General features: G+C 40.1%; 1 protein-coding gene across 3 annotated transcripts in view; it reads left to right on the top strand.

Moving 5' to 3' along the window:
- The window catches only part of LOC148954085 (coatomer subunit gamma-2-like), a 66453-nt gene extending 63234 nt beyond the window's left edge, over positions 1-3219 (top strand). For 2 of the 3 annotated variants that reach the window (XM_089086911.1, XM_089086910.1), the window contains exons 8-9: positions 354-513; positions 1697-3219. In XM_089086911.1, coding sequence (XP_088943037.1) covers positions 354-513; positions 1697-2988 — 1452 coding nt within the window. In that variant the 3' untranslated portion in view covers positions 2989-3219. The remainder of the gene's footprint in view (positions 1-353; positions 514-1696) is intronic. The other variant, XM_089086912.1, reaches the window with a different exon arrangement.
- Positions 3220-13400: the final 10181 nt, after the last annotated feature.

The raw sequence follows: 13400 nt of genomic DNA on the forward strand, positions 1-13400 counted from the left end.
GATTGTATCTGAATATTATTTGGCTGCTTTAGCTTTACCTTGAATATCCCTGTGAACCGGAAGGATGGAGGGACTCTATGCTTATGAATTAATCAGAAAGATATCCCAAGATAATTAGAGGCCTGCACATGCCTAGTTTTGTGATCTCGAGTATTTAGACCTTATTTTCAATTATTGACCCTAGGCAGTCTGAACTAAGCTGACAATTTAGTGTGTTGAATATTTATGAAGGCTAATTGTGCTCATTTTTTTCCTCTTTTGTATATCCCATTTTGGAATTGAAAAATTGTTCAATCTACACAATTTTTCTTTGTGTTGAACTATGTTATAAATCTGTTACTTGTATTTTATAGAATGTTCGTACGTTGTGCCGTCGTTTTCCGAAGAAGCACAGTTCTCTTTTGTCCATTCTTGCTAATTTCCTCCGTGAAGAGGGGGGCCTCGAATACAAGAGTGCCACAGTGGACACAATTATTGCAATTGTAGAGGATAACCCGGAAGCCAAGGAACTAGGTAGGGTCTTCCACTTTCTCTCTCTCCCTCTGTTTCTCTCCATCTTTCTCTCTATTCCTCTCCTTTTTTCTCTATCTCACTCTCTTCTTCTCTATCTCTTTTTCTTTTTCTTACTTTTTCAGTCTCTTTCTTACTTTCTTTTTCTTTCTCCCGCTTTCTTTCTCTCTTTTCTTACTGTCTCTCTTTTTTTACTTTATATCGCTGTTTTTCCCTCTTTCTTTTTTCTCCTTTTCTTTCTCTGTCCCTCTATTTTTTCTTTCATTCTCTCTCTCTCTTTTCTCTATCCCCCTTTCTTTCCCTTTTCTATCTGTGTCTAAGCTGAGTCGGCTAAGCTTCAGATTCTGGATCTCACGATGGGAGTTTTTCTTGTCGATATAAAGCACATATATTGGTACCTTTTTTTTTACCCCCTGCCCATAAAAGGCTATACTCTACGAGTACTTTGCGTGATGATGACACTTCCTATCTACTTTTGAGATGAATTTTGTCTAAATTGTGCAAGTCTCTAACATGGGCACATTTCCTGTTCTCTTTCTCGATATTGGTGGTTGTACAAGACTTAAAGGGTGATTGCCACACTTAACTCTGAGTAATTTTTAGCTCTTCTAGAAATAAGGAATTAAATCAGGAGGACAGTGAGCATGGGTGCCAAGCCACTGAAATGTTGGCGGGGAGATTTCAATTCTCAAAATCAGGGAGGGGGGGCTCAGTTTTTCTTCTTTATTCAATAAAAATACCACGAAAAGATATTTTTAGTAAATGAACTTCTGCTATTGTCAAATCTACCACTGGTAAAAGGTCTCTTATAGGAAACGCTGATTTGGCACCCTGATTGCCAGGAATCACTCCGGGGGATCTTTATTCTATCCTGTCAATAAGCTGAATAAATAATGTACCTGCTTTCACAGGTCATTGAGTTGGTTTTGTGTTTCATGTCACCAAAGAATTTACATAATTTAAAGAAAACTCGAGCAGCACTGATTGCCGGAATATTCGGCATGGAAAAAAAAGAAGAGGGAATTAGGGTCTTTAAAAACCGCCTAACTGATCTATCTTATCTCTTAATTGCGTTTATGTATTTAAGCCATTTGTTAATATTAAAAACACTTTGCATGTCTCTAGCAATGCCTTGAATTTTTTTATGCTATTGTAGTAATTACAAATATCTCCTTTTTCCTTTTAGGCCTGGTTTACCTGTGTGAGTTTATTGAAGACTGTGAGCATACTTCTTTAGCCGTGCGTATACTGTACCTGCTAGGTCAAGAAGGCCCAAGAGTCAAAGACCCTCGTCGCTACATTCGTTATATTTACAATCGCACTCAACTTGAGAATTTTGCTGTCCGTGCTGCTGCTATATCTACCCTCGCTCGCTTTGGAGCACTCTGCCAAGACCTATTGCCGGATATCCTAGTTTTGTTGGATCGCTGCAAAATAGATCCCGATGATGAAGTCCGTGACAGAGCAACGATGTTCCGCTTTTTATTAACTCAACCTTCGCTTAGAAACATGTATATATTGAGTAAGATTGAAGTATCTGTCGCCATGCTTGAGAAAGCCCTTCTAGAGTATATTGAAGCTAGAAATTTTGACAGGCCATTTGATATGGGGGCTGTACTGTTAGCATCGGCTGATCGACCCCCTAGTATTGAACCGATTTTATCCGCTAGACCAAAACAAGCACAGACTGACTTGCCACTGGATAGCTTTATGTGTCTTCCAAATCTTCCTGAGTTCTCTGCTTATGGACCACTTTTTAAGATGTCAGATCCAATAATACTTTCTGACAGTGACATGGAGCGTTACGTAAAGCTTGTTAAACATATTTTTAGTAATCATATTGTTTTAGAATTTATTTGTGTTAATACTATGGACAATCAAATCCTTGAGAACGTATCTGTTGAACTTGGGCTTCCTGATGAATTTGAAATAGACGCTTCTATTCCATGCCCTGCCCTTGAGTATAATGTAGAAGGTAGTGTTTATGTCAGTTTGACATTCCCAGAATCTTTGAGTAATTCTGTTGGCTCCTTCCCAACCAAATTATTATATTTACTCAAGGAAGATATAGATGGTAGCCCTAATTGTGCAATTCTTGATGATTATCCCGTCAATGATGTTGAAATTGATGTGTCTGATCACTGTAAAAAGGTTGAGCAATGGAATTTTAATGAGTTATGGGAAGAGCTGGGAGAAGGCTGCGAAATCGCTGAGACTTTTTTACTCCAAGAGCCATCTCTAAAGGATGCTGTCTGGAAAGTTGCAAGTCATCTTGGCCTAAAGCCATGCATGGACAGTGACGCAGTGCCTAGTGGAAAAACTACCCACACAGTTCTTCTGTCAGGGCTATTTCGCGGAGGATTTAATGTGCTTGCTATTGGTCGAATGGGTCTCTCTGAAGAAGGGATTGCTATTAAACTTATATTACGATCATCCTCGACCGAAATTAGTGAACTCATTGCCTCTGCTATTGAATGATCGGATGTTAAGTAGCGTGCTTGATCGTTGTTAATTTTGTCTTTGAATATGGTATGCAATAATGCTTTATTTGTTTGTTTGGCTCTTAATGAACATCTATTAAAATTTCGTATTACATATTGCATTCCCGCTTACAAATGGCTAGCCATGTATCATGTATTGAAAGTGATTTGCATTTGTGTATTTGATACAAAGGTTGTTGAGTTTTTTTTTTTTTTTTTTTTTACATATTATTTAGTTTAAAGTCAATAAAGCTTCTTTTAAGGCATGTAAAAATGACTTATTTCTTTCACTAAAAATTTTGAGAGATTTTCTTGAAGACTGGAAACATTCGCTTTCAATCAGGATTTTCATAGCAACGTAGCTTGACCGTTTTTCATTGCTAATATTTTCTATTTTCTGTCTCCTTGTGACCAAAAATGGACTTGTTGTTTTACAGTAATGGGTGTAATCAAAATTTGCTTAGAGGTAGGGGTGCATGTACACAAGCCCTTATCTCCCGCCCCAAATTTTATACTGTTTAATCTGTAAATGTTTAAATCTAGTGGAATTCCTTCTACCGTGTAACTCCCTATGGTTGTACCCATGTACACAAGTAACAAGATACTGCTCTCTTGTGAAGTTTCTGATGATCATTTTGTTTTAGTCTGGTTTACAGTGTGAAGTATCTTATGCTTGTTTGATTTTTCTTGAGGGGGGGGGGATATGAAAAATGCACATTTTGAGAAATCTTGTAGTATAAGCATAGAGAGTCCAATATGGCAGCCATCTCAGATGCTACAAAACGGTTGCCATACTAAATATTTTTACCACATCTCAGCTTCTAAATAATCCAAAGCATTGATTTTAACTGCAAAAATACCTTTAAGAGGGCCATAGGATACAATGGTGTGCTCCATTTGCAGAGACTTCAATATGGTAGCCATCTTGGGTGCTATAAAATGGCTGCCGTGCAGCTAGTGTTGGGCGATATTGGATATCGATATATCGGACTAAATATCGATGGTAAAAGTAAATATCGAAAACGATATTTAGGTATTTTAGAATATTTTCAGCTTTTCCTGGTGTCTACCGGTGAACGTCCAGGGGAAAAGATCCAACATTGAAAACTGTTTCACAAATGGCCGGGAAGAAGAAGAATAATTTCTTTAATCTATTGACTCATACGTGCTGATACCCTACATAGCTTTCGTAGGGTCAAGGATCTCACACAACGTAAATAGTTTGTCCTCAAACGAGAATTGCTGCTTGTTTTGCTTCATCGCCCCCACATATAACTTACGTGCGCATTCATAAATGACTTTCACTTCACGTTCATCTGCTTTTGTGCTCGGATTTGACTGCAAGGTTTGAAGAGACTCGTGAGCTGCCATCTCCAAGTACACATCTTCAGCTGGAATGTATTCATTTGCTTTGTCAGGGTCGAGATTATATAGCCAGGTTGATCTAATGTAGCTAGTCTTTATGAAATTCATGGTCGGATTTCTTAGAAGTATCTCCACCTCTAATTCTATTTTGTGGAACAAAGAGTTTTCACGTAGTAAAAGAAGATTCAAATCTCTAAACAGCTCCAGCACATAGAGCTGGAACTTAAGTTAAATCCGAAGCAGTCGATTTTTTAGGGCTTGCGATAAACTATCAATTGCGTGAGTTGGATCCTCAGCTTCTTCTCCCTTAAAATAGCTACTAAGCGTAGGGTCAAGGATCTCACACAACGTTGATCCTCAGCTGCTTCATCGCCTCCACATGTAACTTACGTGCGCATTCATAGGTGAATTTCACTTCACGTTCATCTGCTTTTGTGCTCGGATTTGACTGCAAGGTTTGAAGAGACTCGTGAGCTGCCATCCCCAAGTACACATCTTCAGCTGGAATGTATTCACTTGCTTTGTCAGGGTCGAGATTCAATGGCGAGGTTGATCTAATGTAGCTAGTCTTTATGAAATTCATGGTCGGATTTCTTAGAAGTATCTCCACCTCTAATTCTATTTTGTGAAACAAAGAGTTTTCACGTTGGAAAAGAAGATTCAAATCTCTAAACAGCTCCAGCACATAGAGCTGGAACTTAAGTTAAATCCGAAGCAGTCGATTTTTTAGGGCTTGCGATAAACTATCATTTGCGTGAGTTGGATCCTCAGCTTCTTCTCCCTTAAAATAGCTACTAAGCGTAGGGTCAAGGATCTCACACAACGTTGATCCTCAGCTGCTTCATCGCCTCCACATGTAACTTACGTGCGCATTCATAGGTGAATTTCACTTCACGTTCATCTGCTTTTGTGCTCGGATTTGACTGCAAGGTTTGAAGAGACTCGTGAGCTGCCATCTCCAAGTACACATCTTCAGCTGGAATGTATTCACTTGCTTTGTCAGGGTCGAGATTCAATAGCAAGGTTGATCTAATGTAGCTAGTCTTTATGAAATTCATGGTCGGATTTCTTAGAAGTATCTCCACCTCTAATTCTATTTTGTGGAACAAAGAGTTTTCACGTAGTAAAAGAAGATTCAAATCTCTAAACAGCTCCAGCACATAGAGCTTGAACTTAAGTTAAATCCGAAGCAGTCGATTTTTTAGGGCTTGCGATAAACTATCATTTGCGTGAGTTGGATCCTCAGCTTCTTCTCCCTTAAAATAGCTACTAAGCGTAGGGTCAAGGATCTCACACAACGTTGATCCTCAGCTGCTTCATCGCCTCCACATGTAACTTACGTGCGCATTCATAGGTGAATTTCACTTCACGTTCATCTGCTTTTGTGCTCGGATTTGACTGCAAGGTTTGAAGAGACTCGTGAGCTGCCATCTCCAAGTACACATCTTCAGCTGGAATGTATTCACTTGCTTTGTCAGGGTCGAGATTCAATAGCAAGGTTGATCTAATGTAGCTAGTCTTTATGAAATTCATGGTCGGATTTCTTAGAAGTATCTCCACCTCTAATTCTATTTTGTGAAACAAAGATTTTTCACGTTGGAAAAGAAGATTCAAATCTCTAAACAGCTCCAGCACATAGAGCTGGAACTTAAGTTAAATCCGAAGCAGTCGATTTTTTAGGGCTTGCGATAAACTATCATTTGCGTGAGTTGGATCCTCAGCTTCTTCTCCCTTAAAATAGCTACTAAGCGTAGGGTCAAGGATCTCACACAACGTTGATCCTCAGCTGCTTCATCGCCTCCACATGTAACTTACGTGCGCATTCATAGGTGAATTTCACTTCACGTTCATCTGCTTTTGTGCTCGGATTTGACTGCAAGGTTTGAAGAGACTCGTGAGCTGCCATCTCCAAGTACACATCTTCAGCTGGAATGTATTCACTTGCTTTGTCAGGGTCGAGATTCAATAGCAAGGTTGATCTAATGTAGCTAGTCTTTATGAAATTCATGGTCGGATTTCTTAGAAGTATCTCCACCTCTAATTCTATTTTGTGGAACAAAGAGTTTTCACGTAGTAAAAGAAGATTCAAATCTCTAAACAGCTCCAGCACATAGAGCTGGAACTTAAGTTAAATCCGAAGCAGTCGATTTTTTAGGGCTTGCGATAAACTATCATTTGCGTGAGTTGGATACTCAGCTTCTTCTCCCTTAAAATAGCTACTATGCGTAGGGTCAAGGATCTCACACAACGTTGATCCTCAGCTGCTTCATCGCCTCCACATGTAACTTACGTGCGCATTCATAGGTGAATTTCACTTCACGTTCATCTGCTTTTGTGCTCGGATTTGACTGCAAGGTTTGAAGAGACTCGTGAGCTGCCATCTCCAAGTACACATCTTCAGCTGGAATGTATTCACTTGCTTTGTCAGGGTCGAGATTCAATAGCAAGGTTGATCTAATGTAGCTAGTCTTTATGAAATTCATGGTCGGATTTCTTAGAAGTATCTCCACCTCTAATTCTATTTTGTGAAACAAAGATTTTTCACGTTGGAAAAGAAGATTCAAATCTCTAAACAGCTCCAGCACATAGAGCTGGAACTTAAGTTAAATCCGAAGCAGTCGATTTTTTAGGGCTTGCGATAAACTATCATTTGCGTGAGTTCGGATCCTCAGCTTCTTCTCCCTTAAAATAGCTACTAAGCGTAGGGTCAAGGATCTCACACAACGTTGATCCTCAGCTGCTTCATCGCCTCCACATGTAACTTACGTGCGCATTCATAGGTGAATTTCACTTCACGTTCATCTGCTTTTGTGCTCGGATTTGACTGCAAGGTTTGAAGAGACTCGTGAGCTGCCATCTCCAAGTACACATCTTCAGCTGGAATGTATTCACTTGCTTTGTCAGGGTCGAGATTCAATAGCAAGGTTGATCTAATGTAGCTAGTCTTTATGAAATTCATGGTCGGATTTCTTAGAAGTATCTCCACCTCTAATTCTATTTTGTGGAACAAAGAGTTTTCACGTAGTAAAAGAAGATTAAAATCTCTAAACAGCTCCAGCACATAGAGCTTGAACTTAAGTTAAATCCGAAGCAGTCGATTTTTTAGGGCTTGCGATAAACTATCATTTGCGTGAGTTGGATCCTCAGCTTCTTCTCCCTTAAAATAGCTACTATGCGTAGGGTCAAGGATCTCACACAACGTTGATCCTCAGCTGCTTCATCGCCTCCACATGTAACTTACGTGCGCATTCATAGGTGAATTTCACTTCACGTTCATCTGCTTTTGTGCTCGGATTTGACTGCAAGGTTTGAAGAGACTCGTGAGCTGCCATCTCCAAGTACACATCTTCAGCTGGAATGTATTCACTTGCTTTGTCAGGGTCGAGATTCAATAGCAAGGTTGATCTAATGTAGCTAGTCTTTATGAAATTCATGGTCGGATTTCTTAGAAGTATCTCCACCTCTAATTCTATTTTGTGGAACAAAGAGTTTTCACGTAGTAAAAGAAGATTAAAATCTCTAAACAGCTCCAGCACATAGAGCTTGAACTTAAGTTAAATCCGAAGCAGTCGATTTTTTAGGGCTTGCGATAAACTATCATTTGCGTGAGTTGGATCCTCAGCTTCTTCTCCCTTAAAATAGCTACTAAGCGTAGGGTCAAGGATCTCACACAACGTTGATCCTCAGCTGCTTCATCGCCTCCACATGTAACTTACGTGCGCATTCATAGGTGAATTTCACTTCACGTTCATCTGCTTTTGTGCTCGGATTTGACTGCAAGGTTTGAAGAGACTCGTGAGCTGCCATCTCCAAGTACACATCTTCAGCTGGAATGTATTCACTTGCTTTGTCAGGGTCGAGATTCAATAGCAAGGTTGATCTAATGTAGCTAGTCTTTATGAAATTCATGGTCGGATTTCTTAGAAGTATCTCCACCTCTAATTCTATTTTGTGGAACAAAGAGTTTTCACGTAGTAAAAGAAGATTAAAATCTCTAAACAGCTCCAGCACATAGAGCTTGAACTTAAGTTAAATCCGAAGCAGTCGATTTTTTAGGGCTTGCGATAAACTATCATTTGCGTGAGTTGGATCCTCAGCTTCTTCTCCCTTAAAATAGCTACTAAGCGTAGGGTCAAGGATCTCACACAACGTTGATCCTCAGCTGCTTCATCGCCTCCACATGTAACTTACGTGCGCATTCATAGGTGAATTTCACTTCACGTTCATCTGCTTTTGTGCTCGGATTTGACTGCAAGGTTTGAAGAGACTCGTGAGCTGCCATCTCCAAGTACACATCTTCAGCTGGAATGTATTCACTTGCTTTGTCAGGGTCGAGATTCAATGGCAAGGTTGATCTAATGTAGCTAGTCTTTATGAAATTCATGGTCGGATTTCTTAGAAGTATCTCCACCTCTAATTCTATTTTGTGAAACAAAGATTTTTCACGTTGGAAAAGAAGATTCAAATCTCTAAACAGCTCCAGCACATAGAGCTGGAACTTAAGTTAAATCCGAAGCAGTCGATTTTTTAGGGCTTGCGATAAACTATCATTTGCGTGAGTTGGATCCTCAGCTTCTTCTCCCTTAAAATAGCTACTAAGCGTAGGGTCAAGGATCTCACACAACGTTGATCCTCAGCTGCTTCATCGCCTCCACATGTAACTTACGTGCGCATTCATAGGTGAATTTCACTTCACGTTCATCTGCTTTTGTGCTCGGATTTGACTGCAAGGTTTGAAGAGACTCGTGAGCTGCCATCTCCAAGTACACATCTTCAGCTGGAATGTATTCACTTGCTTTGTCAGGGTCGAGATTCAATAGCAAGGTTGATCTAATGTAGCTAGTCTTTATGAAATTCATGGTCGGATTTCTTAGAAGTATCTCCACCTCTAATTCTATTTTGTGGAACAAAGAGTTTTCACGTAGTAAAAGAAGATTAAAATCTCTAAACAGCTCCAGCACATAGAGCTTGAACTTAAGTTAAATCCGAAGCAGTCGATTTTTTAGGGCTTGCGATAAACTATCATTTGTGTGAGTTGGATCCTCAGCTTCTTCTCCCTTAAAATAGCTACTAAGCGTAGGGTCAAGGATCTCACACAACGTTGATCCTCAGCTGCTTCATCGCCTCCACATGTAACTTACGTGCGCATTCATAGGTGAATTTCACTTCACGTTCATCTGCTTTTGTGCTCGGATTTGACTGCAAGGTTTGAAGAGACTCGTGAGCTGCCATCTCCAAGTACACATCTTCAGCTGGAATGTATTCACTTGCTTTGTCAGGGTCGAGATTCAATAGCAAGGTTGATCTAATGTAGCTAGTCTTTATGAAATTCATGGTCGGATTTCTTAGAAGTATCTCCACCTCTAATTCTATTTTGTGGAACAAAGAGTTTTCACGTAGTAAAAGAAGATTAAAATCTCTAAACAGCTCCAGCACATAGAGCTTGAACTTAAGTTAAATCCGAAGCAGTCGATTTTTTAGGGCTTGCGATAAACTATCATTTGCGTGAGTTGGATCCTCAGCTTCTTCTCCCTTAAAATAGCTACTAAGCGTAGGGTCAAGGATCTCACACAACGTTGATCCTCAGCTGCTTCATCGCCTCCACATGTAACTTACGTGCGCATTCATAGGTGAATTTCACTTCACGTCCATCTGCTTTTGTGCTCGGATTTGACTGCAAGGTTTGAAGAGACTCGTGAGCTGCCATCTCCAAGTACACATCTTCAGCTGGAATGTATTCACTTGCTTTGTCAGGGTCGAGATTCAATAGCAAGGTTGATCTAATGTAGCTAGTCTTTATGAAATTCATGGTCGGATTTCTTAGAAGTATCTCCACCTCTAATTCTATTTTGTGAAACAAAGATTTTTCACGTTGGAAAAGAAGATTCAAATCTCTAAACAGCTCCAGCACATAGAGCTGGAACTTAAGTTAAATCCGAAGCAGTCGATTTTTTAGGCTTGCGATAAACTATCATTTGCGTGAGTTGGATCCTCAGCTTCTTCTCCCTTAAAATAGCTACTAAGCGTAGGGTCAAGGATCTCACACAACGTTGATCCTCAGCTGCTTCATCGCCTCCACATGTAACTTACGTGCGCATTCATAGGTGAATTTCACTTCACGTTCATCTGCTTTTGTGCTCGGATTTGACTGCAAGGTTTGAAGAGACTCGTGAGCTGCCATCTCCAAGTACACATCTTCAGCTGGAATGTATTCACTTGCTTTGTCAGGGTCGAGATTCAATAGCAAGGTTGATCTAATGTAGCTAGTCTTTATGAAATTCATGGTCGGATTTCTTAGAAGTATCTCCACCTCTAATTCTATTTTGTGGAACAAAGAGTTTTCACGTAGTAAAAGAAGATTAAAATCTCTAAACAGCTCCAGCACATAGAGCTGGAACTTAAGTTAAATCCGAAGCAGTCGATTTTTTAGGGCTTGCGATAAACTATCATTTGCGTGAGTTGGATCCTCAGCTTCTTCTCCCTTAAAATAGCTACTATGCGTAGGGTCAAGGATCTCACACAACGTTGATCCTCAGCTGCTTCATCGCCTCCACATGTAACTTACGTGCGCATTCATAGGTGAATTTCACTTCACGTTCATCTGCTTTTGTGCTCGGATTTGACTGCAAGGTTTGAAGAGACTCGTGAGCTGCCATCTCCAAGTACACATCTTCAGCTGGAATGTATTCACTTGCTTTGTCAGGGTCGAGATTCAATAGCAAGGTTGATCTAATGTAGCTAGTCTTTATGAAATTCATGGTCGGATTTCTTAGAAGTATCTCCACCTCTAATTCTATTTTGTGGAACAAAGAGTTTTCACGTAGTAAAAGAAGATTCAAATCTCTAAACAGCTCCAGCACATAGAGCTGGAACTTAAGTTAAATCCGAAGCAGTCGATTTTTTAGGGCTTGCGATAAACTATCATTTGCGTGAGTTGGATCCTCAGCTTCTTCTCCCTTAAAATAGCTACTATGCGTAGGGTCAAGGATCTCACACAACGTTGATCCTCAGCTGCTTCATCGCCTCCACATGTAACTTACGTGCGCATTCATAGGTGAATTTCACTTCACGTTCATCTGCTTTTGTGCTCGGATTTGACTGCAAGGTTTGAAGAGACTCGTGAGCTGCCATCTCCAAGTACACATCTTCAGCTGGAATGTATTCACTTGCTTTGTCAGGGTCGAGATTCAATAGCAAGGTTGATCTAATGTAGCTAGTCTTTATGAAATTCATGGTCGGATTTCTTAGAAGTATCTCCACCTCTAATTCTATTTTGTGAAACAAAGATTTTTCACGTTGGAAAAGAAGATTAAAATCTCTAAACAGCTCCAGCACATAGAGCTGGAACTTAAGTTAAATCCGAAGCAGTCGGTTTTTTAGGGCTTGCGATACACTATCATTTGCGTGAGTTGGATCCTCAGCTGCTACTCCCTGAAAGTAGCTACTAAGCGCATCCTAATAGTGCAATAGTCGCTCAACACACATCCGAAGAGACAGCCAACATGTCTGACATGGGGTAAGCACATTCAGGACTGGGGTGTCTGTAAATTTCTGGTGCAATTGGAATTCAGAGCGTCGCTTGGCACTCATGCTGAAGTGGTCGTATACTGTGCAACACAGATCTCCCAATCGCTTTGGCAATTGTTTGCAAGCATAAGAAGCAACTAAATGAATAGAATGACTGCTGCACTTGACACATATTACAGATGGGAATTTGTCCTTGATTCTGCTCACAATCAAGTCATCACACTCAAACATAGTATTACATGTGTCTGCACAGAATCCAACCCAGATTTCTGGTGTATATTTTTATCTTGAAGAACATCACAAATAAGGTTGAAAAGGGTTTCTGCATTCCCATCACAACGCCCAACCATGTCAAGGAGGTATGCCTGTTTTTCAAACTCCTTATTGCAGAACAAAACTGCAGCAACTTTTAAAAATTTTCGCTTTGCTTAAACTAGCGATAGGTTTTTTTTTAATCACTGAGAGAACGGTCCACCCATTTCGCTAGTTTGAAAATCCTTCTCCAGTAACAAAAGAAAATCTAGAACAATTAAAAATCAGACAAATATCCGTTTCTTACTAAAAATCCGACAAAATTCCGACGTCTGACACAATTCTTTCGTCTGAAAAGAGGACCAAAAATCCGACATAGTGAAAGCACTGGGCAAAGAAGTTGTCGGTTGAAGGCAGGCTCTTCAGCGCTTTCCGGCAAGGGAACAAGTGAACGCGGAGGTCATTAAAACTCGGTCGATTTGTTTCAAAATGTCTTCAGTAAGAGCAACTATTAGAGGTAACCACGACACAGCTGCTCTAAGGATTGTCTACTTTCCTTTGGAGAAAATGAAGCTCACAGTATCACAATCGGTGAAACAGTACAAAATTCAATTGAATTCACTAGAGACGGTGGGAGTCTATTTGCAAGTTCTTTGACCTAAATGACTTTGCCCCACAAATAAACCAAGGCCTTGGGGGTGGCATGGCTTTACTTTTCAATCGTCTTAAAAGAAGGAAGCAAGATGACGACAATGTCTGTGCCATTTGCTTCAATAATTACATCCATACACCCCGTCCTGGCACAGACACTCATGTGAAGAGTGACACGGGTATCTATTTCTTCATGTATGTGGCTCATTTTGCTGGAAAATCTCTTGCAGGTTATAGTCTGGTTACCTGGAAGCAGCTGAACTACTCCAGTTCTATCTGTAAATCCGCCTGATAGGTACACTGGAAAAGCAAGGACTTTGTGGTCAGTAAGTAAGTAATTAAATTTATTGCCCGAAATTTCACATGGAATTAAAAGGAAGTATAACAAAGGAAAAAAGAAAAGAAAAGTCACACTACGGAACATCACCAAACATATTTGATGCACATTAGCAAAACTACTGGCACAGGATGGCTAGCAACGGGTTCGCTCTTCCCTTAGCGGTTTTCAAAAAATTCTCGACGACACGGTTAATACAGACTGTTGGATCGGATACGCCATAATTACGCATGATATAGGAGCTACTCGTCCATGGTGGAAGTCTCAGAAGGAACTTC

The sequence above is a fragment of the Artemia sp. Qi Xiang Cuo genome, chromosome 3 (genome assembly GCF_049724085.1).
Source record: "Artemia sp. Qi Xiang Cuo chromosome 3, ASM4972408v1, whole genome shotgun sequence".
Classification (NCBI taxonomy): domain Eukaryota; kingdom Metazoa; phylum Arthropoda; class Branchiopoda; order Anostraca; family Artemiidae; genus Artemia; species Artemia sp. Qi Xiang Cuo.